General features: G+C 37.3%; 2 protein-coding genes across 2 annotated transcripts; both read left to right on the top strand.

Annotated features, from left to right (window-relative positions):
• Positions 1 to 3,432: 3,432 nt before the first annotated feature.
• Positions 3,433 to 7,052, top strand: LOC122032536 (cinnamoyl-CoA reductase 1-like). The gene is made up of 6 exons (XM_042591846.1): positions 3,433 to 3,603; positions 4,380 to 4,552; positions 4,643 to 4,825; positions 6,313 to 6,475; positions 6,562 to 6,751; positions 6,830 to 7,052. Exons 1-6 carry the CDS (start codon positions 3,480 to 3,482, stop codon positions 6,963 to 6,965), a joined length of 969 nt encoding a protein of 322 aa, XP_042447780.1. The 5' UTR covers positions 3,433 to 3,479; the 3' UTR covers positions 6,966 to 7,052.
• A 707-nt stretch (positions 7,053 to 7,759) lies between these two features.
• Positions 7,760 to 24,906, top strand: LOC122031841 (cell division cycle protein 27 homolog B-like). The gene is made up of 16 exons (XM_042591022.1): positions 7,760 to 8,085; positions 8,709 to 8,781; positions 9,054 to 9,163; positions 10,173 to 10,219; positions 10,593 to 10,690; positions 10,813 to 11,108; positions 12,156 to 12,299; positions 13,640 to 13,916; positions 19,606 to 19,823; positions 19,893 to 19,958; positions 20,485 to 20,604; positions 21,694 to 21,770; positions 22,881 to 23,000; positions 23,132 to 23,351; positions 23,577 to 23,858; positions 24,408 to 24,906. Exons 1-16 carry the CDS (start codon positions 7,981 to 7,983, stop codon positions 24,456 to 24,458), a joined length of 2,304 nt encoding a protein of 767 aa, XP_042446956.1. The 5' UTR covers positions 7,760 to 7,980; the 3' UTR covers positions 24,459 to 24,906.
• The last annotated feature ends 1,155 nt before the right edge of the window (positions 24,907 to 26,061 follow it).

Genomic DNA, 26,061 nt, shown 5'->3' on the forward strand with positions numbered 1-26,061 from the left:
TGGTTTGGGAGGTTTAGGACTTGGTTTTGGACAAAAACCAAGTGCTGGATCGATCAGTGGATCGATCCAGGCTCTGGATCGATCGGTGGATCGATCCGCACCTGTCCCAGCGAACAGAGCTTCCGGATCGATCCGTGGATCGATCCGAGGTCTCAATCGATCGGTGGATCGATTGGGGCAGGCGCTCCGGATCGATCCGTGGATCGATCCAGCGCTTATTCGATAGGCGCTGGATCGATCCGTGGATCGATCAAAGCCCCCCGATCGATTGGGAACATTCGAATCGATCGGGATCCGACCGTTGGCGTCGTTTATAGCTGCAGGCGTTCGATGGCTGCGGTAGAACTTCTCCGATTCACTCCAGAGCTCTCGCCAACTCCTCCACAGCGCTCACAAAGCTCAGATCGCCAGTTCTTGAAGGATCTTGGAAGCTCTCCAAGTCAAGAGGCGGATCAAAGCCAAGAAGAGAAGCTAGGGTTAGGGTTTTGTACTCATTGTAAGCTTGTAAGCTTGTATTTCTTGTATCCTTTCCCTCTCTTCTTGTATTGAGTATTGTAGGGCTTCTCCGCCCTTGGTAGTTACCACAAAGGAGAGTTTTATTTAGTGGAGGGTGTGTGTGTTGGTGTGGATCCTTGGATTAGTCACCTCTTGTGAGGTGGATACCAAGTAAAACCAACCGTGTTAGTGTTGTGTGTTTGTTTCTGTATTTTCCGCTGCACATCTTTGAAGGAACAAGCAACGCCGAGCACCGAGCGAACGCGACGAGCTATTCACCCCCCCTCTAGCTACTTTTGGTCCTAACACAAACAACTCCCAGTTAGCACAAACACTCCTTACTAGAATTAAACTCCAAAAGACTACAACCTTACCCAAATCCAAAGCCTCAGCCGGTGTTCCACAGCCGAAGACAACTTGCTGCCAAAATGAAGTAGTTAGCCCTTGGAGAAATCGTTGCCAGAATCCAGTGGCCAGATCCCAAATCTATGCTGGCAGCTTACCCTTTTGTCGGAGGTGGAAGGGGATCGAGCTGCCGGCGCTACGCTAGGGTAGAGGGAAGGCGGCTCTGCTCCGGCTATGACAAGGGAGGAAGAAGATCGCCGATGGTGGATTGTTAGCTAGTGCTCTCCTTCTCTTGGCCGGTTCAAGGCTGATGGCCGACGGTCGAGTGGCGCCGACACTCAAGGAGTAGAGCACGGGTAGGCTGGCGGTGGATCAAGTTAGGGCATGGCTCTAGATCGGAGTGGTAGAGATGCTGCTCGACGTGATTTGGGGATCTCCGCGGCAAGGAACGACGGGGTAGAGGAGGATAAGGGGAGAAGCATGAGGAAAAGAGGAAGATTGGAAGTGGTGCGTCTCGGGAGGGAAGAGGAGAATAAGCGTCGGCGGCGAAGGTTGGTAAGGAGAGGAAGATGATCGATGCTACGAAGAGGAAGAGAAAAGGGGAGAAGAGGATCAGGCACGACACGACATGGAAGAAAGGGAAAAGAAAAAGAAATAGAAAAAGAAAAGGAAAATTTAACTTTTCTTCATTTAAATGGGGTAGTCTAAATAGGCTTTCCCGTGACCCAATATTTATCCCCTTTGAACTCGTCATACAAGCTCCGAAAAATTCCCAAAAACTTTCTAAAAATTCTGAAAAATTCCGTTAAGGTTATTTCTCTATTTAGCTTTATTAATTAATTAGTTTTTGTTGCTGTATTTTACAGTTTGTCACGGCTAAAGAAGAGCAACTCTGCTTTGCCTCTTCTCAGCTGTGCCAAGTAGCACGGCCAGCTCGTCAGAACTCCACTTTGAAGTTCATGGTCGTGCCTTGGAAATGGCATGGAAAGCTTTTGGTCGTGCTCTGGGACACGTCTTATCCTTTTTCTTGTACTATTTCTTCTCTCTAGTCGTGCCATTTGGCACGACCATGTCTTCTTTTCTTCATTGGTCGTGCCTTTGCACACGACCACCATCTGAATCTTCTTCCGATGTGCCTCAAGTCATGGTCAGGCCCAATTTGGTTCTGAAATGATATGAGACTCTAATCCTTGTTTCATTTGATCTTCATTTGCGTCTTTAGCATCCTTTTCACTCCAAACTCCTCCTGGAAATTAAAATAAGCAACCAAGCAGATATCTAGACATAAAGTAGTAATTGTGCTGAAATATGATAAAAAATGGTGCAAAAGCATAGATCATAATCAAATAAATACAAAAAGATGTGTGTTAAACGATATAAAATAACATATATAATCTACGTACATCAACGGGCAGCCTGTAAGGATATGCTTGATACGGGTGCGTGCTAGAACACATTTTATAAATATGTGCAACGAAAAATTAAACAATAATAATTTTTAATTATTTCAGCACACACACACCATACGCATACAAGGATATAACATGTCAAACATGATCACATAATTAAATTTTTACGGAAAGTAAATTTATGCTAGGTATATCTTACGGATGACCTGTAACGAGAATGACATCAACCGTAGCGACGTTGTCAACCTCACCTCTAATCGTATCCATGTCGAGCTCCTCAAGACAACTCCTTGAGTATAAATCTCTCCTTCAGAAGCTATTAGCAATGAGTGAAGAAGAGAGATCAAGAGAAAGAAGAAGAAAAGTACACAAAGGAGAGTTTTCCTCCCTTATAGTGGTCACAATAACCAAAGGGAGCACCCTCTTATTGGCGGAGAGAGAGAGAGAGAGAGAAGGGAGGGAGGAGTTTTTAAAAATCTAATCAACAAAATAATGAAATATATATAATCCTTTTTAATGCAACAACCTGAAACAAGATTCATCAAAAAGGTGATGAAGGGTGGAAACTACGCAAAAGTAATATGATCAACCACAGGAAGATGCAGAATATCTTGGTAGTACGAGTAATGTTTCAGCTGCAAGGGAGAATTAATAGATTTGTGACCTGTGGTGCGAGACGATTAAAACAGTGTATCATAGGCCGGTTACTTCAACTGTCACTTGAGAATTGCCATTTCCATTGCCATGAAAAAGAATATAAGCAAATTCTGAAAGTGTGATCGAGAAACATACAGGTATACTATAGATGGTTTACTGTTGTCCCAAGGTGTAGTATAGTTGGGGCGCATGGTCTTATAACTGAGAAGTTCAGGGTTCGATTTTCAAGATGTTATAATTTGAGATTAACGTCTCTGCCATGCACCGAGTTATCTAGATATTTATTTCATTTGAGATTCAATTTTTGATTTTCTTGTTTATCACTGTGGGTGCATGTTCGTAGAGTTTAGTTGACTGAATTAAGATTCTAACAAGTGAGAAAAGACTAGAGGAGATTCAATGTAATTTAAGAAACTTTAGGGGCAAGTTTAAAAGAAGCAAATAGATTTGAAAACTTCTGGGGATAAAAGTGAAAAGTTTCGGAATTGAATGGATAGCATAAATGCACCGCCGTCTAGCAGATTGCTGGTCCTCATTTGGCGTCAGCGAAGAGTTGCGTTGCCGTAACATCGCATGGATCCGGCGGCGGAGAAGAAGAGGATGTGCGTGACCGGAGCCGGAGGCTTCATCGCCTCCTGGCTGGTGAAGCTGCTGCTCTCCAAGGGATACATCGTCCATGGCACCGTCCGAGACCCGAGTAAGTCAACTCTTCCCCTCTTGCTCAATCTCCCGCAAATAAGTTATCTCAACATCTAGCAGTGCAAAATTCTATAGGTCGTAAATTTTCTAATCATAATTGTGATTCTGTTTTCAAAAATCTAAATCACAGTCATGCTCAGTTATGGGAAAATCGTAGTCAAAAAGAGTGGTATGAAGATATGAGTTTTCAATTGATTTTCCTGAGTTTTCTAGTAGTCATGGATCGAGGAATTCATTGATTGACTTACGAAGTGGAGAAGATTTTTTATTATAAGAAAATACTCGATTAGATGAAAGTAAAATTAATTGGCCTCAAACTCAGAGGTCAAGCATGGATATGTTAAGAGCAATTAGGATGCTCACGAGATTGACCAGGCAAGACTAAGATCAGATATTAGGAGAAAAAAAAAGAATGAAAAATCACTGTTTTCCCTTTAGTTATACTCGAACTTTATTCTAGGGAAGATTAAGTTTCGCCATGGAAGATGATAGCTTCAACGCTCGAGATGATATGGACGGGCTCAAAGATGACATGGAGGAAAAATTTGATCAAGAAGAGTACCAAGATGAAGACGACTCGGACGGAGAGATAGACCCAGACGAAGCGCTGAATTATTGAAACTTGCATCTGTGTCTGTTTGGAATGGCGTTTAACAGAACATTTTGAAACTTGAAAGAGATTGTAGGATCTGAGGGATACTTGATGTAAGCATTAAAATTTACCCCTTTTTAAGAACTCATTAGATTTCTAATTCTGTTGAATCTTTTATGCAGGTGATCCCAAGAATGCTCATCTAAAGGAACTACACCCCACAGCTACAGATAACCTTAAGTTGTTTAAGGTAGATCTGCTCGACTACGAGTCTGTTGCCTCGGCAATTGCAGGATGTGAAGGGGTGTTCCATGTTGCTAGCCCTGTCCCTTTTGCCAGAGTGCCTAATCCGGAGGCAAGTATCTCAAGCAATTATATGAAATCCTTTAGTTATGGAGTCTTTGCTACAATTGTGTGACATATAAAGCTTTTTGATGTGGTGCAGACAGAGGTCATTGAGCCTGCTGTTACAGGCACTTTGAATGTTCTCAAGGCATGTTCTGAGGCAAAAGTTAAGCGAGTGGTAGTGGTTTCATCAATTGTTGCAGTCGTAATGAGTCCAGATGCAAAGGGTAAGATCTTGGATGAGAGCGCATGGTCCGATGCTGAATATTGCCGGAAAACTGAGGTAATTGATGCTCAACATTAGCGAAAATTTTCTCTGTTATCATTGGAGCAACATCAATATAATTTTGTCTTTGGTATATATTTTCGTTCTCTTGGTGTATACTGTTTGATCCAGTCCGAGATTAAGGAGGAGGGAACCACCAATAAGGATGCTGGAGACGGGTTGGAGGTCTTCAAGTTGGGGCTCTGCAACAGTTAGAGAGTTAGAATGGTGGTTCTCCGACGTTTAAGTCAGTTCCAGTCAGTTCCAGTAAATAGAGATGAAGGATATGAAAGTACTATGAATTAGAAAAGAAGTGGCTGAAATTGTGTGTGCATATGTGCGCCTTAGAGCATCCTCATTGTGGTTTTGCTAAATGGGCATTATAATGCCCATTTAACACCCCCTCTCCATTGTGAGTGAGCATTATAATGCCCATTCACAAGAGAGAGGAGAGAGGGTGAGCATCTTTGAACACTCTCTCTTTCCTAATTTTTTTTTCCTTTTTTTTTTAAAAAAATTATAAAATTTTTAATATTATTTAAAAAATAGTAAAAGAGATGAGTGAGTAGACGATGGAGCGCATAAATAATGAGTATTAATGTTAAAAGAGATGTGAACGAAAAGATATATTGTTATAATGAGTATACGACAATTAGCCCATGTTTTTTGATGAGGTGATGGATGTTATAACGAATTAGCGTTGTGGATGCTCTTAAAGATGAGCTCTCTTTTATATATTTATGTTAGCAGAGGAAGTGGATCCCAGGTTCTCCACTTGTCCCAAGTTCAAGTCGAGGGGGTGTTTCACTCATACATGCTCTCCCGTGTTCTTGGCCACGTCGTCCCTACCTAGGCGTTGAGTGACAAGGGTCTCGGAGAGGGAAGTCAGGTGTCATGTGGCGTCAATCCCGGAGTCAAGTGCCGAGTGGTGTTGGTCCTGGAGTCAGATGTCATGTGTTCAGAGGCGTTGGTCTTGAAGTCGGCTGTCGGGTGCCAAGTGGCATTGGTCTTCAAGTCAGGTCCGCATAGGATATGAGTCTAACCCAGTTGGGACATAACTCGGAGGGTTGAGACCCGAGTCCCCCCTTGATCTGGCTCATCTAGCTTCAAGGCTAGCTTGACTCTTGACCTTTCTATGCCATGTAGGGGACAAACCCTACCTCCCATATCACTTGTTATGTTAGGCTCTAAGGGGAAGATAACGAGAGCAATTGCAAATGTCATACCTGTGCAAAGATTACTCACTTTATGTATTCTTTCATAGTTAACCAACCCTAAAAAATTCAGACAAACAAGACTTGCTAAATTATCAATTACTTTCAGCCTCTTGAGGAGAAGATAATGAGAGCATTGCAATTACCGCAGTTTTGCAAGAATTGCTCCGTGTATGTGTTCTTTTAGTTACTTGATCTGACTTTTCTTATAGTGTTCTGATTAATATTGCATATGCTGAATGCTTGCCTAAAAGACGCTTATTTAATCATTGATTCCTTTTGTGTTCATAGAGTTGGTACTGTCTTTCAAAAACACTAGCAGAGCGTGAGGCAATGAACTATGGCGAGAAGCATGGACTCGATGTAGTGTCTGTTTGTCCATCTTACGTCATTGGGCCGTTGCTCCAACCCACTGTGAATGCTAGCAGCTTGTTTCTCATCAATATTCTGAATGGTCTATTATTTTCTTCTGTATCATTAGAACCCTTGCAGATATCACACAAGGCATGATCCCATACCCTACTTATCACTATGTTGCAGGTACACACAGCTCCATGGAAGACAGATTATTCTATTTGGTGGATGTTCGGGATGTAGCTGATGCACTATTTCTGGTATACGAGAAACCAGAAGCATCAGGGCGACATAGCTGTGCACCTTATGAGGTGAAAATGCCTGATTTGATAGATATGCTAAGGAGCTTATACCCGAACTACAAATATCCTGAAAAGTGAGTGATGTAAAATTATTTTGAAGAAGTTGCTTTCTTTCAACTTCTATGAATCTGGATTTGTTAAACATCATGCAGATTCACAGAAGCAAAGAGTTACAGACTGCGTTCAGAGAAGCTGGAGAAGTTGGGGTTGAGATATAGAACAATGAAGGAGAGCCTCATTGATACCGTTGAATGTTATCGAAATGCTGGTCTTATGGACAGTGCTTAAACTACGTCTTTCTTGTTGATGTTGTATTATTATGGATTGTGGAAATAAGGAGATGTTAATGAACCAATAAAGTTTGTGATGGCAGTAGGGTAAGTGGATCTCTGGATTTAAGAAAAAAACCAAGTAAAAAAAAAAGTTAATTCCGGTGAATTTCATTGACTATCCTTGTGGTGATCGATTTGGTTCCATAGAAATTTTCTATCAATCATCAAGGTAAATCAGGAAGTGCATGCGACGACCAATCTAGTAATCCAGCATCTTTTGATTACGTCCTCCATTTGGAGGAAAAATTCCTACAAATACATCGTAACTGAAGTCCGAACTGTGGGTGCCCTGAGTCACAATCTAAATGCCCTACCGCGGTACCATGACTACCCCGGGGACAAAAATGATACTCTCAGTTAGAATCATTGACTATCCCTGGGATGACCAGTCCGGTCCTACGGAAGTTTATCATCAGGGTAAACCGGGAAGCACACGCGACGGTCAACCCAGAAATCCAGTATCATTTAATTACACCCCCTATTTGGAAGAAAAATTTATGTAAATACACCGCGGGTTTAAATCATAAGTATTTAGATGATAATCTGAATATTTTACTGCGGCACCGTGACCCGGGATAAAACTAAGCAATTGGTAAAATGTGTACACGACGCTATATTTTCGAATTAATAGGATGCTTCCACGTGTCTCAGATCCTTGAGTCAAATTAACGCGTATGATTGAAGGTGTTGAGCGTGCGTCGAAGTAAGCATGGTTTATCCGTCGCTCAAAAAGAAACAAATTTAAATCTGGTTTCGAAATCGACACCGTCAAAATCAAACCCTCGAATTCGACCTCCCACCAATCTAAAACCCTCCCTTTCCTCTCACTCCCATCGATCGCTCTCCGATCCGCCTCCTCCTCCACCGGCGCCGCCGATCTTCCGTCGGCCCTCCCGGCCTTCTCTCCTCGGTCGCCTCCCTCGCGCCGCCTGCTCCCGGAAGTGCAGCGAAGGAGAAGGTGGCGAGCGGCCATGGAAACCCTAATGGTGGATCGCGTCCAGAACAGCCTTCGCTTCTTCATGCATCGCAACGCCATCTTCCTCTGCGAGCGTCTCTGCGCCGAGTTCCCTACTGAGGTCCGATTTGGCATTTCCTTCTCTCTTCTTGTTGTGGTCTGGATCTCTAGCTATTGGTCGGTCGTTATTTCTAGTGTTATTCGAACCATTTCTCACGTATTCTTAGGATTGCTTCCCGGTCTGAATCTGTAGCATATTCATTTGATTATACATTAATCTGCTTGTTCCTTCTTTTGGTAGTTAATCATAATAGTCGTTACATTTTTTTGCTTTTTATTTTCTCTTACATATAGTTACTTTTGCTTGGACGAGCAGTGCAAATTACCCGTCATGAATTGCACGTGCATTGCAGCTAAATTTGTTAGATTTTCTCTTTGTATTGATGAAATGGGAATGAAAAATCTAATTTTCCAGCTGGAATGTAGTGAATGTTATAGCTCTTAATCTACACTTATTTGATTGACATTTTGGTTTTTTTTGGGTGTCCTATGTAGTTATTAAAGCTGTGCGTATGTGATTTGTATTTTGAGGAATTTGTGGTTGTTTTAGCTCTACAAACAATTCACCCTAACATAACTCATCATGATGATCCAATTCTTTTGGTTCAAGTTTTTAATTGGAGGATTTTGAACCCATGTTGCTTACTTTTACTTATGCTTTTGTGATGTGTCTGTTTATTGCAGATCAATTTGCAGCTCCTGGCAACTTGTTACTTGCAAAATGGAAAAGCATATTGTGCCTACCAAATACTCAAAGGTAATGCAGTCTGGAAAATGGCACAGAAAATTGCATGAATATTTTGTTTCACGATGTTAATGGATGTAACGCGCTCTGCATGGATTCTATTGATCTTGGATGATAGTTCACTTAAATAATGTTAGCTGCATGCAGTGCTCCTAGTAGATTCGTGTACTGTTATTCTCTAATAAACACCTCTTCTTGTTTCCTTCATTTGGTTTGTTTTTGCCTTCTATGCACTACAGATGGGTTAATTAATTACATTCTCCTTTTGGTTTCCATATACGCAGGCACAAGCATGCCACATTCCCGCTACTTGTTTGCAATGTCATGTTTCCAGATGAATCTTCTACAAGAAGCTGAAGCAGCACTATGCCCAGCTAATGAACCAAATGTTGAGGCATGTATTCATTTCATTCTGCTGAGTTATTGAGATGAAGTTTACTTCCATGTTATCTAGATTGCTATTGTATTATGATACCTAGATTAAATTCAGGATTTGTTCTTTTCACCAACGTATGAGTCTAGATATCACTGTGTGTACCTCATTCATTTTTTCTACTCATCTAAATGTACTGATGAACATTGAAAACAACAATGGCCTACAGTTGTCTAACACCTCTGCCATAACTAGATAATTTAGAGATGTTTCTTCCTTCAAAAGGATATAGGCTTGTATATAATAATTGTGGACACTGAATGAGAGAAATACCGATTTAGGAGGGCAATATTAGTTGTTGTTCTTTATGAAAGCAGAACACTCATCTGGCCATCAAGCTGACATATTTATTTCTTCTTCATGGTAATTCTACATATATGCTACTTATGAATTGAATGATTGAAGAACTTACACGCTGGAGCTAATTGAATTATCAGGATGGCAAATCATTACCAGTATATCCTTCTCCTTATGTGATTTAAATCAATTTGAGTAGCTGGATGCATAAAAACTTGGCTAAGCTAGTTAACGTCATTGGTGAGGTTCAGCATATTCTTTGATTGTGCTGAACTCTCAATATCAATCTAGAACAAGACCATATCACTGAAATCTTGCTGAAGAATTTGGTTGGATGGTTCTTTTGGTTTTAGTTTCTCAGCAACCACAGTTACACAAGGAACTGATTTTTTTTCAATCTCATTCTATGGTATCATTTTACTAATTTGAATTGGTTTTGAAAGCCTAGGTTTTTTGGTATTTTCTACATGTGAATCTCACCCAAACATCAAACATTGAGACACTTTCCCGTCCTATAGAAATGCTGAATGATGTTTCTTTTTTAGAGTCATCGTATTTCTAGTTATTCAATTGGTTTTTAAAGTCGACGATCTTGATCAATATTATTTTGTCATTTGCACGTGAAGATTGCTGAAACAGAAAGCATTAAGTTGCTTTACCTTCCTCTCTGCAGGTTCCAGATGGAGCAGCTGGTCATTACCTTCTTGGACTTATATATAGGTTGTTGAATTATTTTGAACTCTTACAATCAATGTAAACTTGTAGCTTCTTGTGTGCACCGAGGCTAGTGTTTTCTGATTATATTTAGGGGGTTCAACTATGGTTAATTTGTTGTCATGTCATGTCATGTAACATGATAATTTTTTTTTGCCAAAAAAGGTTTTTTTGGATTTATATTTATTTGATAATGAATTTTTTTCTCCTCTCAAATTTCTTACTGTTTATATCTTGCTTTTTTAGTGTCTAGTAATTTTTTTTTGCTGTTTTGTTTGCCATATGACTAACAAGTTTATAAAGTAATTCCTTTTTGTAATCCAAATTAACTGAACCATTTTTATGCTTATATAGGTCTTCATATTTTCATCTTTGTTAGGTACATGGGCAGACAAGCCCTTGCTATTGAACACTTAATGCAGGCTTTGACTTTAGATCCTCTACTGTGGGCTGCGTATGATGAACTGTGTGTTCTGGGTCTGTATCAGTCATTTTGTTATGTTTTTGCTTAAATCCATCTTCTTTGTTGCTTAAAGATTCTGACTTAGGCTTCGTTACTGCATGCTATTGATGAACTTATTTATTATTATTGGTTTCAGGTGCCATAGAAGAGGCAAATGATTACTTTAGTGATATGGCTGCTCAACGCATTCAGCAGCAATATTTATCTGAGTCAAGTTCACTTAACTCAAGCAATGGCAGTGAATTCTATAACCTATCTTCTAATATGGCAGTGACTTCTGTGGATTCAATTCCAAGGCAATCAAAGCAACTCGGAAACAATACAAGAGAGATAGCCTCTCTTCCACTAAGTGTAATGATTGCAAAAGTGCCGGCCAGTAACAGTGGGTCTTCAAATTTTTCACAATATATCACTCCTCCAGCAGCAACACAGGTGGATACAGTATATGAATCATTGCTTTAGACACATTTAAGTGTAGAATATTTAGGTTGACCTTAGGAAAATCATTTGGCTGTTTCTTAAAAAATATCAATTCCTTTGACTATTTGTCAAGGGAGCCAAGATTTTATATTGTTAAAGCCAAAGAGAGATCTCAGTCAAATCCAAAATACTAAGACACTTACGCAGCAGACTCTTTGTATTTAAGCATAATTTAACTCACATTCTATTCTTTTTTACACATTTACTATATTATGCTATTAACTGAAATATTATATTATTTTACATACATTTAGATAAAAATTGTTCTAATTATTTTTTAACATATTTTATAATTCTTATACGAACCTTACGTCTCACAGTATGATACGATTCACAATTAGTTAAATTGATTAACCAAAATGATATGTAATCTGAACCTCAAATTTACAACGTTGATGATTAGGGTGATTTGTATGTGGACCTTTTGAAAAATTGCTTAAAAGGATTAGTGTGTTACCCATGGGGTATTTTTTGGAAGTTGATCCTTTGTGATTTGGATTTCACTGTGGATCCTGCATTTGTTATCAAATAGTGATGAAGCCATTAAGGATTTAACTGAATGCAGCTGCAGAGTTTTTCCATTTTGCTATATTATTATTTTAATAGCTATTATTATTATTATTATTATTTACCTCAATGGAAAATAATTCATCACTTTTATTCACCTGGAACCAACATTCATATCATCTGAAAATCAAACTTTTTTCAATACACTATTTTCAAACTCCATACTGGTTTTTCTGAGAACTGTCATATTTGTTATTGCCTGCTAGATTATTTTGGAGGAACTAGACTGAAATAGATATTTGTACAACGGGCAAGGTAAGACAAAGGACATTTTTTCAGGAATTTTTTTGTTTAATTGTCAAGTAGATCACATGGCTTGTTGTTGACAACTTGTAGTTCTAATGAATTACCAATTTTGTTCCCTTTATCATTGTCAACTTAGTCCTCTGTACTTGGCTGGAAATGAAATTGAGTATGTTCCTTATTTAACAGCTCTCTGGAGTAGCTCCTCCACCTCTTTGTCGTAATATGCATGTCTCCTTCAATGTAGCCAACAATGATGTTTCTACAAAGTTGAATAATATAGCAGTTCAAGCACCTAGGAGGAAAGTGTTGGATGAGGGGAAACTACGAAAGGTTACTCTTTTCTGATTGTCTTGATAATTGACTCTATTGTTTATCTTTGAAATACATGAATAACAATAGTATGCATTTGCCACTCTGTCTAGTGGCACTCGACCAATCATTATTTCCAAACAAGCCAAATATGTTTCTTGATTTATGAATGCCTGATTGATTTCTGCATATGCAAGTATATTTTTCATGTGCGAGAACTATAAAAAAAGACTGCAGGTTGTTTAGAACTCTCCACTTAACATTAACAATAATATAATTATTGTCATTGCCATTCTCAAACTCATTTTTGTATTTTGGTTATTGTCAATTCATTGTTTTAAAAGGTGACCATCTAGGCAGCCTAGCTAGCTGCTTTAGATGATCCCTATTATATGATCCTCTAAAAAAAGGCACATGTTGACCACCTAGGTGGCCTAAACATCCTATACGGTTCGCCTAAGCAATCCAGTGTAAGGATTTTTTTTTTGAATTTTTTTCCTATAAGTTGCTTATTTGTTTGACATTAGAAAGTAATCCTATTTCTCCCGTTAGCGTACCCAATCCTTGATTGCTTAAATGTGCCATCCCACATGATTTTCGCCGTTCTTTTTCACCCAATCTCAACGTCTGCATTGATTTGTGACCATTTCTTCTTTCTCCTTCTTAGGTTTGATCTTGGTCTTCTGATGTCTCTTTTTTTTTCACATTTGTTTTTTAATATTTCATTATTTAATCTTAAAACACACTTTGAATGTTTTTTTTCTTCCTTTTTTTTGTTGATTTTTGACTTTTCTTAGTTAGAATGTTATATATACACATGAATATTAGCTATTCTTAATTTAATATTTCCCTCCATTTTAACATTATTTTAATGTTGATTGTTAAGGCCCCTTGCTTTTACCTACTACCTAGAACTGTCTTTTAGTACTTTGTTGCAATTATTTTGCTGTTGTTGTCATTGTGATTATGATTGCCCCTATCGAATATTATTATTATCATAATCTGTTATATCATGAATATATTATTTAGTTTTATATTGACATCATCGTTTGCACAGGGCACACAGCGAAGTGCATCATTTTTCCACTTTACTCAATCTATTGGTGTGTATTTGGCTCATGCTATAGACTCTAATCTTTTGGTTTCTCCTTAATGTTTAGACATCATCATATACCTTATAATGTTTTTCTGATTGTTATGCCATGTATTAGTTTTTCTACTCATTATGCTGTTCATTTATATTAGATATCTGATTAAACTTTAAATCTAATTTGCCATTTTGCTTAGGCTTCTTGTCAACATTTTATCTTAATGAGACATTTGGAACTTGATTATCTAACCAAGCAAGAATCATCTGTCAGGTTTCAGGGAGATTGTTTTCTGATTCTGTACCAAGACGTAGTACAAGACTGTCAGCTGAAGCAATAGCTGTTGCGAGTTCAAATAGACTGTCAGCTGAAGCAATAGCTGTTGCGAGTTCAAATGCTACTCAAGTAATAGGAAATGGAAATGGTCACACTTCTACCAAGTTCCTTGGAGGATTTTCTTCATCATCATCATCAAAAGTGAATGCAGCATCGTCACGATCTTTGACATTTAGGAAAGGACATTCTTGGATCTCTGAAAATTTTGATGAAGGTGAAGTCCTATTCAACACTGTTTCTTGCATGACCCTTAGTTGTTGTGGTAACGTTTTATGGATGTTAGTATAACTTCACTAGAATTGTTTTGGAGAACTCCTTGATAATTCTATGCAATAAAATTAGAAGGCGAGGAAGCCAAAGTATCAATTGTAACTAGGCACTTGTTTTACAATGCCAAGTTATGCATGACACTTGAGATCCAACAGGTGTTAGGACACTTTGGGAGCTAAGGGGGGGGGGGGTGATTAGCTCCGTTCACTTGATCGATGAGTTATTGCAGCGGAAACCATTCAAGCAAACTTCTCCAATGCTAACGTCGAGATTTACTTGGTATCCACCTCAAACGAGGTGACTAATCCAAGGATCCGACCCTCTCTCACACATCCACTATAAAACACTCCTTCTCGAAAACACTCTAGAGGTGGAGAAACCTTGTACAAGCTCTCAATACAGAAATATAAGAAGAACAAAAGAAGCTAATACAATATGAAATCGTACTAGATTTATAACAAATGAAACCCTAGCTTCTTACTTCTTGGTTGTAGACACCTCTTGATCAACTTGGAAGTGTAGCAACACTTCTCTCTAAATCTCCAAGAACTGGTGTGAAGATTTGAGCTTGGTGAAGAGAGTGGAAGAGGAGAATCGTAAGCGCAGTGGGAAAACAGTGCACGCCAAAGCCTTTTATCGGCCTGATAACGACTAGTTTTTAAAGTGTAATCGATTACGCTTTCTAACCTCATCGATTAGGCATGCTTCTGTTTCCTCGCGCCAATCTCCTTAATCGATCAACCTAATCGATTAAGGTCTTGGTAATCGATTATCCTAATCAATTACCAACCCTAACTTCTTACATCCAAGTCTAGGGTTCATTTTTCCAACATCCGGTCAACCATGACCTGTTAGGACTTCTCATTGCCTAACATTTGTTCAATCTTGACCTACTGAGACTTTTCACCAAGTGTCCGGTCAACCTTGACCCACTTGCACTTCCAAACAGTAGATATCCGGTCAATTTTTATCCACTTGGATTTCCATATGTCTGGCTTCACTCACCAGGACTTCTTCACTACCTAGCTTTACTTACTAGGGCTTTCAACTGGCTTCACTTACTAGAATTTTCCTTCTGTCTAGCGTCACTCACTAGGGTTTTTCACCTAGTGTTACTCACTAGAGTTTTTCACCTGACTTCACTCACCAGGATTTTCGAACTGTCTGACTTTACTCACCAGACTTCTCATTTGTCTAGCTTCATTCACTAGGACTTTGATATGACTTCACTCATCAGGACTTTCCACATCAAGTGTTCGATCAACACTAACCCACTTGGATTTTCTTCTTCTGCCAACCTTTCCGTTGGACTTGCGCTTGCCTAACTTCTAATTAGGACTTCCCTATCAAGTATCCGGTCAATCTTGACCTACATGATTCTTATTCACATCAAACTTGTCAAACTTGACCAATCTTCCCAAACGGACAATTGCACCTGCAATCTCTATATATATTGTCAAACATCAAAACACTCGAGCTCAAGCCAACTCAAGCTAAATTAAACTGGTCAACCTTGACTTAGGGAAATTGCACCAACAATAGGGACATTTATAAATTTGTAACTGGAATGATCTGAAGCAATCAAGCCAGCGTTCAAATCCCAATTTTACCCAATGCCGTGGAGTTCGTTATTGGGTGAAACTAGTGTCAGTTGATGCATCATTATTTGTCTATGAGTATGCCAAGGTGTTCTCAGTAATCTTGTTTGGCATCTCTAAAATGATAGAGATTAGTCAGTACTCCATGGATGGATTGCAATTGAGCTCAACAAGAGTTGTATTCACTATAATGTTTGGATGACGAATAAAAATTGCATTAAAGAAACACGTTGAATTTGCTCATAGGAGCTATAGTGCTAAAGCTACATCGTTCCACCAGCATCACATGCGTTTTTTTTAAAAGAGTATTTGGTTCTGATAAAGGTGGAGAAGGAAAGATCGTAAGATGAAAAAGGTGGATTCTTCTAAAAGGCATAGATTCTTATCTAGATTGCTTATGTAGGGCAGCAACAAGGTTCGGAAGTGTTTTTCGCATGTTGTCCATAATGCCTTGGTGTTGGATCTATCAAATTTATTGAAAGGTTCCAAAGGCAAGAAGAAGGAAGCTTCATCTTCAAAAGTAGAGTGATTTAATGTTCTGTAATCATTCTGAGAACAACATGAACAGAACTAGAGACAATGGTTGAAGCCATTTGCTTGCTTTAAGTACTAAGGGAGGAGTTGGAGTTGAATCAAGGTACACAAACTTAGAAATGGTGTTAATATTTTTTGTTTACATCAATCTCAATGATAAGAAGATTTGAGTAATGGATGCTTCGGAGCAATTGATAATCACTAGATAGGATGCAAAATGACTTGGCTTGACTTATATGCATACTCCAGTCTGGTGAAAATTGCCAACTTTAAAGCATTAAGAATGCTGACTTGTTGAGTTGTGGTCTCAAAATGTCAGGGTATGAGATGAAAAATCCATGCTTCAAGTGGTTGTACTGGGCAACTTTAAATGTACACTTGAAATAAAGTTCCTTAACAGGACACAAGCTGATTTGATTCTCCAAGTCAACAGATTGTGCATTATAGTGATGTAATTTGCATGGTCTTGAAAGAGTGAGTCGAGACCTGGAAGGCCAATTGGTCACAGTGGCACTACAACTAAAGGAAGGAGATTTTGGTGGTTAACACAACATGGCTATGATGAAGAATGTTCTCGTGGTGATTCATCCCAATGTTTCTTCATATGCAAGTCCTTGACAGTTGTCAACATCCCTAATGACACCAACAATTCGTTAAATTTGGCGAGCAAACAAAAAATTCCTCTTAAAAGAAGAAATAGTAACAATGACCTGGGATGATAAAAAGGAGTGCCATGGTTACCCTTATATATGAGTGTATTCAACTTGATTAAAACATGACTAGAATTTAAATACATATCCCCAAATTCACCTATATAATGAGGTACACATTTGTATTTGTATACCATAATTAGTTTGATATTTAGAAAATCAAACATTAACTCCAAACTGCATGAACCTGAATTCACTATGATTAATAGGAAGGGTTTCTGAATATGGCTCTGATAGGTTGAATAGTTCAAATATTTGATTCATTTCCTAGTGCAACTTACAAAAACTTTTCTTGTTGCTTATTATTTACTATGTGTTATGTGGTCAAGGCTTAGTTGTTGTTGTTACATGTGGTCAAATAATAGTTGTTCCTACTTAATTGATTCTTGATATACATGAATAATGATGCAGCACAAGCACAGATTGAGGTTTGGGTGGTTTAAGGAGTAGAAATCTGGAATGAAGTGGTAAGGGGATTGTAGAAACTTTGTTATCACACCTGAAGGTTCTTAGGCATCACACCATAGGGAGATTGTATAAAAAAATGTAGAAACTTAGATATCACACCTAAGGGTTTCTAGACATCACACCATAGGAAGATTGTATAAAGAAATGTAGAAACTTAGGTATCACACCTAAGAGTTCCTAGGCATCATCCTATAGGGTTCCTAGGCATCATACCATAGGGAGATTGTATCACACAACTAAAGAGAACTCTCAAAACTTTGATATCTATTCCATATTTGCAGATTACAGCAATACACATTTATAATAAGATTCACAAAGGACTTAAACAACATAAATGCTAGTAGATGGATTCATTGAAAACACAAAGGACTTATAAAGACACATAGCAAAAATAAAAAACTTATAAATATGCTACAATTTTCCAAGCATGAGAAATTAAAGTACATTGGAATTATTGGACATTTAAAGTTGGCTTTTGACTTTTGACTTCAATCCTTTGGAATTGATGAATTTTATATAATTTCTCAAGTAGGTTTGTCATCTTCCAAGACATGCCGAATTAATAGTGGAGTTTGCGAATCTTTATTTCTGCTTTTATAAACTATTAATGGAGTCTGCCACTTGTCTCCATCAACTCTTCCCGGGTGAGAAAAACTTGTTCAGTATCATTTGGTAGTAGAGCGAGTTAATATGCTTACAAGATCTGGGTGGAGCTTTAGAGGAAAGTTGACTAATTGTCAACGTGATGAGATACTTGTTCGCATGATGGAACAATTTGATGGCATGCAAATTTGTCTAAATGGAAGTCATGATTTCTCAATCTAAAGGTAATCAAGTGCAAGGAGAGCAAGGGACGATTCCACGCTTTTAACTCACCAGGGACTAGTTTTTCTCATCCGGGGAGAGTTGATGGAGACAAGTGACAAACTCCATTAAAAGTCTACAGGTAGAAATAAAGATTTTAAAACTCCACTATTAATTTGGCATGTCTTAAAAGATGATAAACCTATTTGGGAAATGATATAAAGTTCATCAATTCTAAAGGGTTGAAGTTAAAAGTCAAAAGCCATCATTAAATGTCCAATAATTCTAATGTGCTTTCATTTCCCTTGCATGGAAATTGTAGCATAGTGATGAGTCTTTTTATTTTTCCTATGTGTCTTTATGACTCCTTTGTGTTTTCAATGATTCCATCTACTGGCATTTATGTTGCTTAGTCATTTGTGAGTCCTATTGGAATATGGAATAGATATCAAAGTTTTGAGAGTTCTTTTTGGTTGTGTGATACAATCTCCCTATGGCGTGATGCCTAAGAAACCCTAGGTGTGATACCTAAGTTTCTACAATCCCTTAACACTTCATTCCAGATTTCTACTCTCTAAACCACCCAAGCCTCAATCTCCACTTGTGCTGCATCACATAACCTGGCAAGTGTGCATCTGCATGAAATATGCAAAGCATACCGACACCTGATAAGGTCATCAACACAGTTAGTGGTCATTTTTTTTTGTGACATGGCCCATTTCTAAGTTTGTGATATTTTCTTTGTCTATAGATAACTTTGGGCAAGGTTCTAAAATTCGCTAGGCACTAGTCGGGCGCTAGATCAACGCCTAGCGCCTAGGCTGCCTAGGCGGGGAGTAGGTGCTACTAGACAGATTTCACGGTATCAACATAAATTACATAATAAATCACATTCTATAACTCCAACACAATAAATCAAATTTTAAATAAGTTTAAAATTACACAACTAATAAAATATTACAAATTTATTCCATTTTTTTTCTCCTCTATACTTTTCAACAACTTGTTCTTAATCGGACACAAACTTAATATTATCATCGGACACAAACTCAGGGTTACATTTCAATTTTTTTTTAAAAAAATTGGGCTTTAAATTTAAAAGCCCAAACTAATAAAAAAAATCATGAAAACCCTGCACTATTTCTGCGGCGCCTAGAGGATTTGATCGATTAGTTGACGCCTAGGGCCGCCTAATCCCCCCTAGGCCCCAAAGCCAACTAGGCTGGCCGACTAGCATGTTTTCGGTGCGGCTGGCTAGTGCCTAGCGCCTAGGCGGGGCCTAGGCGGCCGCCTAGGCCGATTTTTAGAACATTGACTTTGCGTATGCAAATTTCAATAGATCTTTGTCACATATGCTTTTCAAGATTAAATTTTCTGATTTATTCTGAAGGCTATTGTACATGGAATTGATCTAAATTAGATTTGACTAAGTCTGTTTACCGGTTGTGGCCATCGCTAATAGTGAAACATATTGTTCTCCACTCTATCTACCCTTTTTTTGATCTTCTATTACTTTTAGGGAGACGATCAGAGGCTTTTGATGATTCCCGGATGGAGAATATGGCAACAACTTCCTCTTCTACATCAATGTCAGGTGATAGTAGATACCTTGAGCAGGGTAAGGCAATTGGAGACTTGGCACAAGATTCGAGATTGATTAATGGTGCTCAGGAACTGTTATGCTTACTGAGAACTCTTGGAGAAGGCTACCGGCTTTCCTGTTCATATAGGTGTCAGGTATGGAGTATGAGAAAGAAAAATTCTGCATAATTGCACGCCTAAATACCTTTTATGTTCTGTGAGCAGGAAGCACTGGATGCTTACCTGAAACTTTCAGAAAAGCAATTCAATACTGGATGGGTGCTATCCCAGGTCAAGTGCCTTTCTTTGGTATAAGATGGTTTGCATGATTCTGCTTTGGCATTTTATGTCTCTGGTATATAGTTATTAAAACTAAAAACTTCTTTGCTTAAGTTTTCACATTTTATGTGATATGAAATCTGAATTTCTTCATCTGCAATATGCTTGTGTTTCTGCTGAATGGAAATCAGATAACTTATGATTTTAGAAGAAAGTATAATGGCAGCAGATAATGGAACCGACTGCTTTTCCCTCACCATTGCTTATGTTCTCTATTGCTATATTGTCTATGGAATTTCTAGGAATATTCACTAGTCTTGGAAAACATTATGAATTTTTGAACTACTTTGTTTTTTTTTGGTGTTTCAAGACACAAGGATTGTGATGGATTCCAGTTTGAATTTTAATATTATTGTTGCTACACTCTGCTTCTCTTAGCTCACTCTCTTTCTTTACATCTTGAGCAACATTGTAATACGGGCATTAAGATTTGATGCTTTTTTGTATTATATATTTACTTACAAATTCAGCAATGCAGGTTGGAAAAATTCATTTCGAACTAGTCAATTATTTTGAAGCAGATCACTTCTTTGATTTAGCACGCCGAGTGTCACCATCCATACTGGAGTCAATGGATATTTATTCAACAGTTCTTTATGTAAGTCTTGTAAATTCATGAATAGTTTTTATATGGTAATGTTTTTTTGTGTTTTATCTTGCACTATATTTGAAGGGGAGTCTTGGCGCAACGGTAAAGTTGTTGTCATGTGACCAAAAGGTCACGGATTTGAATCCTGGAAACAACCTCTTGCAAAAAGCAAGGTAAAGCTGCGTACAATGGATCCTTCCCCGGGACCCCACATGGCAGGAGTTTCGTGCACCGGGCTGTCTTTTTTTTTTTTTTTATCTTGCACTATATTTATGTAGTTGGTCATGTTTATGGAGGTCTCCTATTAGTGTAGGGAGAATTTCATTTTGCTTGACAAGAATAACATATAGAGTTTTATTGTTGCACTCTCAAAGTTTGCATTCTGTTTGCAATATGTCACCTTAGATTCAGTTTGACAAGGTTTCTCCGAGAAGTTACCTTTATATTTATGAAATGCCTCTCATACCTCATCTTGATTATGGTTTTTGTGGAGTAATGAGGTGTTTGTTTGTGAATATAGCTAAATTCTTGATTGAATTTACAAACAGATTTCACTTGTGGTCATTTCCCCCAAATTGAATCTAGTGGGCATTTTGCAGATCAGATAAGTTTTGATGGGTGTACTTAACAAAAACTGGTGTACCCTATTTTATGGGATTTGATACCTTATCATTGCAAGTTGGATGAGCTATAGATGAGTGTTATAAATTGCCACTTCATGCTTATGAATCTTAGAGCAGTTTTACATAGTGCAGTATTTGTCTATAATTCCATCTGCCATGTAGTTAGTGAGAACAAATTTCTGATGCTAATTTATGAGAGAATATTTGTTACCAAAGTTTCAAATAGTTAGGCTATATGTGGTCGATTTACTGCATAGTGCATATGCAGGAACAGATGCAGAACAAATGCAGCCAGTATTAAAATATTAAAAAGTGTGTATATTGATATTTCTCTTGCGAAATAATTGTTTTAAGTTAACACTTAGGAATTACTGGTTACTAGGTAAGGTAGCTTAGGTTAAAGTTAATTTGATTTAGTTTAATTGATAAGTTTCCTTAGAATGACAATTTAACGCTCCTAATTCTCTTTTGCTAGCATATGAAGGAGGAAATGAAATTGAGTTACCTTGCTAAAGAGCTTCTATCAGTTGACAGATTATCTCCTCAAGCTTGGTATGCTTTTCAAGCTCTGCATTATGTAGTTGTATTAATTTTAGCAAGGAATATATATTACTTAAAAAAATGTTAGTTTTTGTTGATGTTCTCTTTAAAATTGTATAGATTTTTATTCCAAGAGAAATTCTCAACTTGTTTAGCTGGAGAAATAAACAGAATTTTCCAATGTCAATAATCTTTATTTCTTTAATTTCCTAATTTGAGTGTAAGACTAAACATATCTCTAGTGTATATTGGGCAGTCTAACATTTTTGGCTTGCTTCTGTGACGAAATTATGAATTCTATTTGGAAATTTTGTGCTCCAGAGATTCCTAGAATGAATTTGTGGGTTGGTAAGAAAAGGGATAAAGTCATACATCAAAATTCAAGAATGATTGGGTATCACTGCAAATATAATAAAATGAAAATTATATTACGATGATGTAGAGACATGTCCAAAGTTGTTTGTTTGATTTCTATAGCTAAATTTGTATAATAATTAGATAAAAAAAAGGATAGCCCGGTGCACGAAGCTCCAGCTATGCGGGGTCCCGGGGAAGGATTCAGCCTTATCCTGTTTTTTTGCAAGAGGTTGTTTCCAGGATTTGAACCCGTGACCTTTTGGTCATAAAGCAATAACTTTACTGTTGCGCCAAGGCTCCCCTTCTTGTATAATAATAAGTTACTGGAAGAAAATTCTACTCAAATGTTTTTTTTTAAATAATTCAAAAAATCAGGTCTACTCACAATATAGTGTCTGTTGAGTTCACTGATAAGATCCTTGTAGTCAACCATCTATAATTTGGACTCATTGCTACAAGGATCATAGCATCCTGTCGAGGGAGAAGAGTTCCCTAAGAAAGTCAGGGAAGAAATAACAGGAAACAACCCACCCAACTTGTTTTCATTATTTCCACTACTTTTTGTTGTTTCAACATTTAGTCTACTGTATTAAAATTTTTCTCTCAACACCCAAACATTGTTAAATATTCTTCAAACTTTTGACTCAACAATATAATAATCTAGAATTCTAGTATTTCATTATTTCTGATATTTTCTTTTCTTTGGTTTTATTCCATAAACAAATCCTTCACTTACAAACTTCCTTTTATACAATGGTTCCTTAGGTGTGCATTGGGCAATTGCTATAGCTTGCAGAAAGATCATGAGACTGCACTGAAAAATTTCCAACGTGCAGTGCAACTCGACTCAAGATTTGTGTATGCTCACACTCTTTGTGGCCATGAGTATGTGACCTTATTGCCTCTGCCATTTCTTTTTTTGTCAGACAAAACATTGTTTATCAATGTAGAAGTTGCCAGTTCCCGTTCCCACTTTTATGCAACCTGTTTTCTAACTGCATTTTTCTAATTAACAGGTATGTTGAGTTGGAGGATTTTGAGAATGGAATAAAATGCTACCAAAGTGCACTTCAAATAGACCAGAGGCATTATAATTCTTGGTATGGACTTGGAGTGGTATACCTACGGCAGGAGAAGTTTAAGTTCGCTGAACATCACCTCCATAAAGCTTACAATATAAATCCACGATCTTCAGTTCTCATGTGTTATCTTGGGATGACACAACATGCATTGCAGGTTTTATCCCAATCCTTTGCTACTGACCCCCTGAAGAAAATTGTCTTTCCTTATTGATCTTTGTCCTTGATCTTTGGTTTGGTTGTCACTAAAGCTCTAGATGTGCCATTAGCTGGTGCCCAATTTGAAGAAAAATGTATTTTTAATTTCCTATGTCCATTACTATATTTGTCATGTGCTAATCTTTCGTTGTTGTTCACTTCTGTTTTGGTAAAAATCAATCAGAGAAATGAAGATGCATTGGAAATGATCGAAAGGGCAATATCTGCTGACAAGCAGAATCCACTTCCTGTTTACCAGAAAGCCATTATACTAGTCAGTCTTGAATGCTATGATGAGGCCTTGAATGAGTTGGAGCAGCTCAAGGAGAGTGCACCTCATGAAAGTTGTGTGTATGCATTGATGGGTAAGATCTATAAACGATTTGAAATGCATGAAAAGGCAATGTTATGCTTTGGCCTTGCCTTGGATTTAAAGCCTCCTGCTGCTGATGTCGCCACCATTAAGGTACTAAAAGTCGCCATTTTTTTTTGCTATTATATGAGTATGAATGATTTTTTGGTTTTGTTTTCAAGATTGCCCACAAGGATATCAACACCATGTCCCATGGTTAATATGCCAATGTAACAACCGCCATGATGGTGGTATTTTGGCATGTTCTTTTGCTTGTATGTAGCACTGTTGGTTATCAATCCCACATGACCTTTCGGCATAGATGTCAATGTTTTTTAAAGGCGTAAGGTAGCATTTACTTATGAATGCTTTTCTTGTTATTTTTGAGACCACCCACAAGGATGTTGACATCATGATGGTTTGGTATAAATGTCAATGCCTCAACCACCATGGTGGTGGTACATCCGCATGCTTTTGCCCTTCCTCGCTCTTGTTTGTTATATCTAACCCTAGTTGCTATTGACTACATGCTTTTTAACAATGTAAAATATCATTTATCAGTTAATGTTATTCATTTCTTTAAAAGAAAATCTCATCCACAAGGATATCAACACCAAGTCCTTACATTAGCCTTACTGTTTTGTAACCCTGCTTGTTCTACAGGCTGCAATGGAGAAGCTATATCTTCCCGACGAAATGGATGACACCCTTTAATTTAACATGCTCTCAACCATATACTTCCACTTGGGCATCACCTCCAGATGGTGCTCTCGAGCTGCAAGCAAACTGTTGCCCGACTCAGCGCCTCAAGCTCGCACCTTTTTCGTGATTGTACACTATAGTTTTGTGGGCTCTTAGGCATTCGTGAAAGACCAAGAGATGAATATCTGAGAATTCTTTGTAGAGAAGCAACGGTATCACAAAGTCCAGCCTGAAATGAAGAGCAAATGAGATGCTTGTAGAATTATTCATTTACAAAGGATAAAAAAATACCATCGTCATTTTAGAGCACAAACTTAAAGCGGATCAGCAGATCAATGTTGTAATCATTGAATGGCTTTTGTTCACTAGTAAAGAAATCTGCCATTAACTCAAAATGGGACCTTTGCTTTGTACACTACATTTTTCACACTGAATTTGTTGATCTTATTGAAGCCTATAAGCTTGGTCATTTAAAATATTTGGTAGTTTGTTATCATCAGATTTATGTTTGTTTCAATTATTTGGGTTTTTTTTGTTATATGGATTATTTTTTATGTATCCATTTAGTTCACTGTTGTGATTTCCTTTAATTTATAAATATTATTCTCTCTCGTTTTTATTGATTAAACAAATTTTTAATCATAATTTTTGTTAATTAATTTTAAAATAAATTGACAGAAATTCACTTGATTTCATATTATTTTATTTTGTTAGCCAGTAGAACTTAATTGCTGGTGGAAGTTGCTAATTTTTCATTTTCCATTTGAGAATAATAATTTTAAAGAATATTTTTATTTCTTTATTATAATATTTTTTGTCCTTTAAATTATGACATTAAAAAAAATGTTTTTTTAAATAAATCGTTGTAACCTAAACTTTGTTTAAAGTTCAATTTCAATGTTTAATGAGTTCATTTTAGTCCACCATTTATCGTTCAATTTAGATTTAATTATGATAAATAATTATGAAACTTTATAAACACTTCTTTTCTTTCATTTCGAAATTATTATAAATATCAATTAACTCAACGTTTGGATTATTTGAGTTATCGTGTCATTAGTTTAAGGTTTACCTTTTTAACCATAGGAATTCTTTGTGGAGCAGTATAAACTAATGAAGCATGAGGATCGTATTAGAGTTGGGACCCCAAAGAAACTTGGACATTTATTACTTAATTAAATTTGAGTTGGGCATGTACCCGTTTAATTATTAAATTTAAAAAGGTACAATTTTATTCAGTCAGAGCCCCGTGAGCATAATAAACTGATATTTGATATTTGGAGTAAGTAGTATAATAAACTGATATTTGATATTTGCAATTTAGGTATTAAGGAAAAATTCACGAGTTCATTTAAATCATAGATATATTTAATCTATTTAAATTTGTAAAACTTGATTATACCGATACTATACTATATATCGTATCAAAAATTTTGATATAAAAAAATTATATGAATATCATATTAAAATTTCGATATACTGAAATTTCAATATGCCGATTTTTGATATGCTATAAGTTTTATATTATTTTCTCTCAAATTTTGGTATAGGTACGATGTACCGAATATTAAACTAGTAAATTACGTATCAATACCGTATCAAAACTTTTTGATAT

The sequence above is a fragment of the Zingiber officinale genome, chromosome 11A, assembly GCF_018446385.1.
Source record: "Zingiber officinale cultivar Zhangliang chromosome 11A, Zo_v1.1, whole genome shotgun sequence".
In the NCBI taxonomy this organism is placed as follows: Eukaryota; Viridiplantae; Streptophyta; class Magnoliopsida; order Zingiberales; family Zingiberaceae; genus Zingiber; species Zingiber officinale.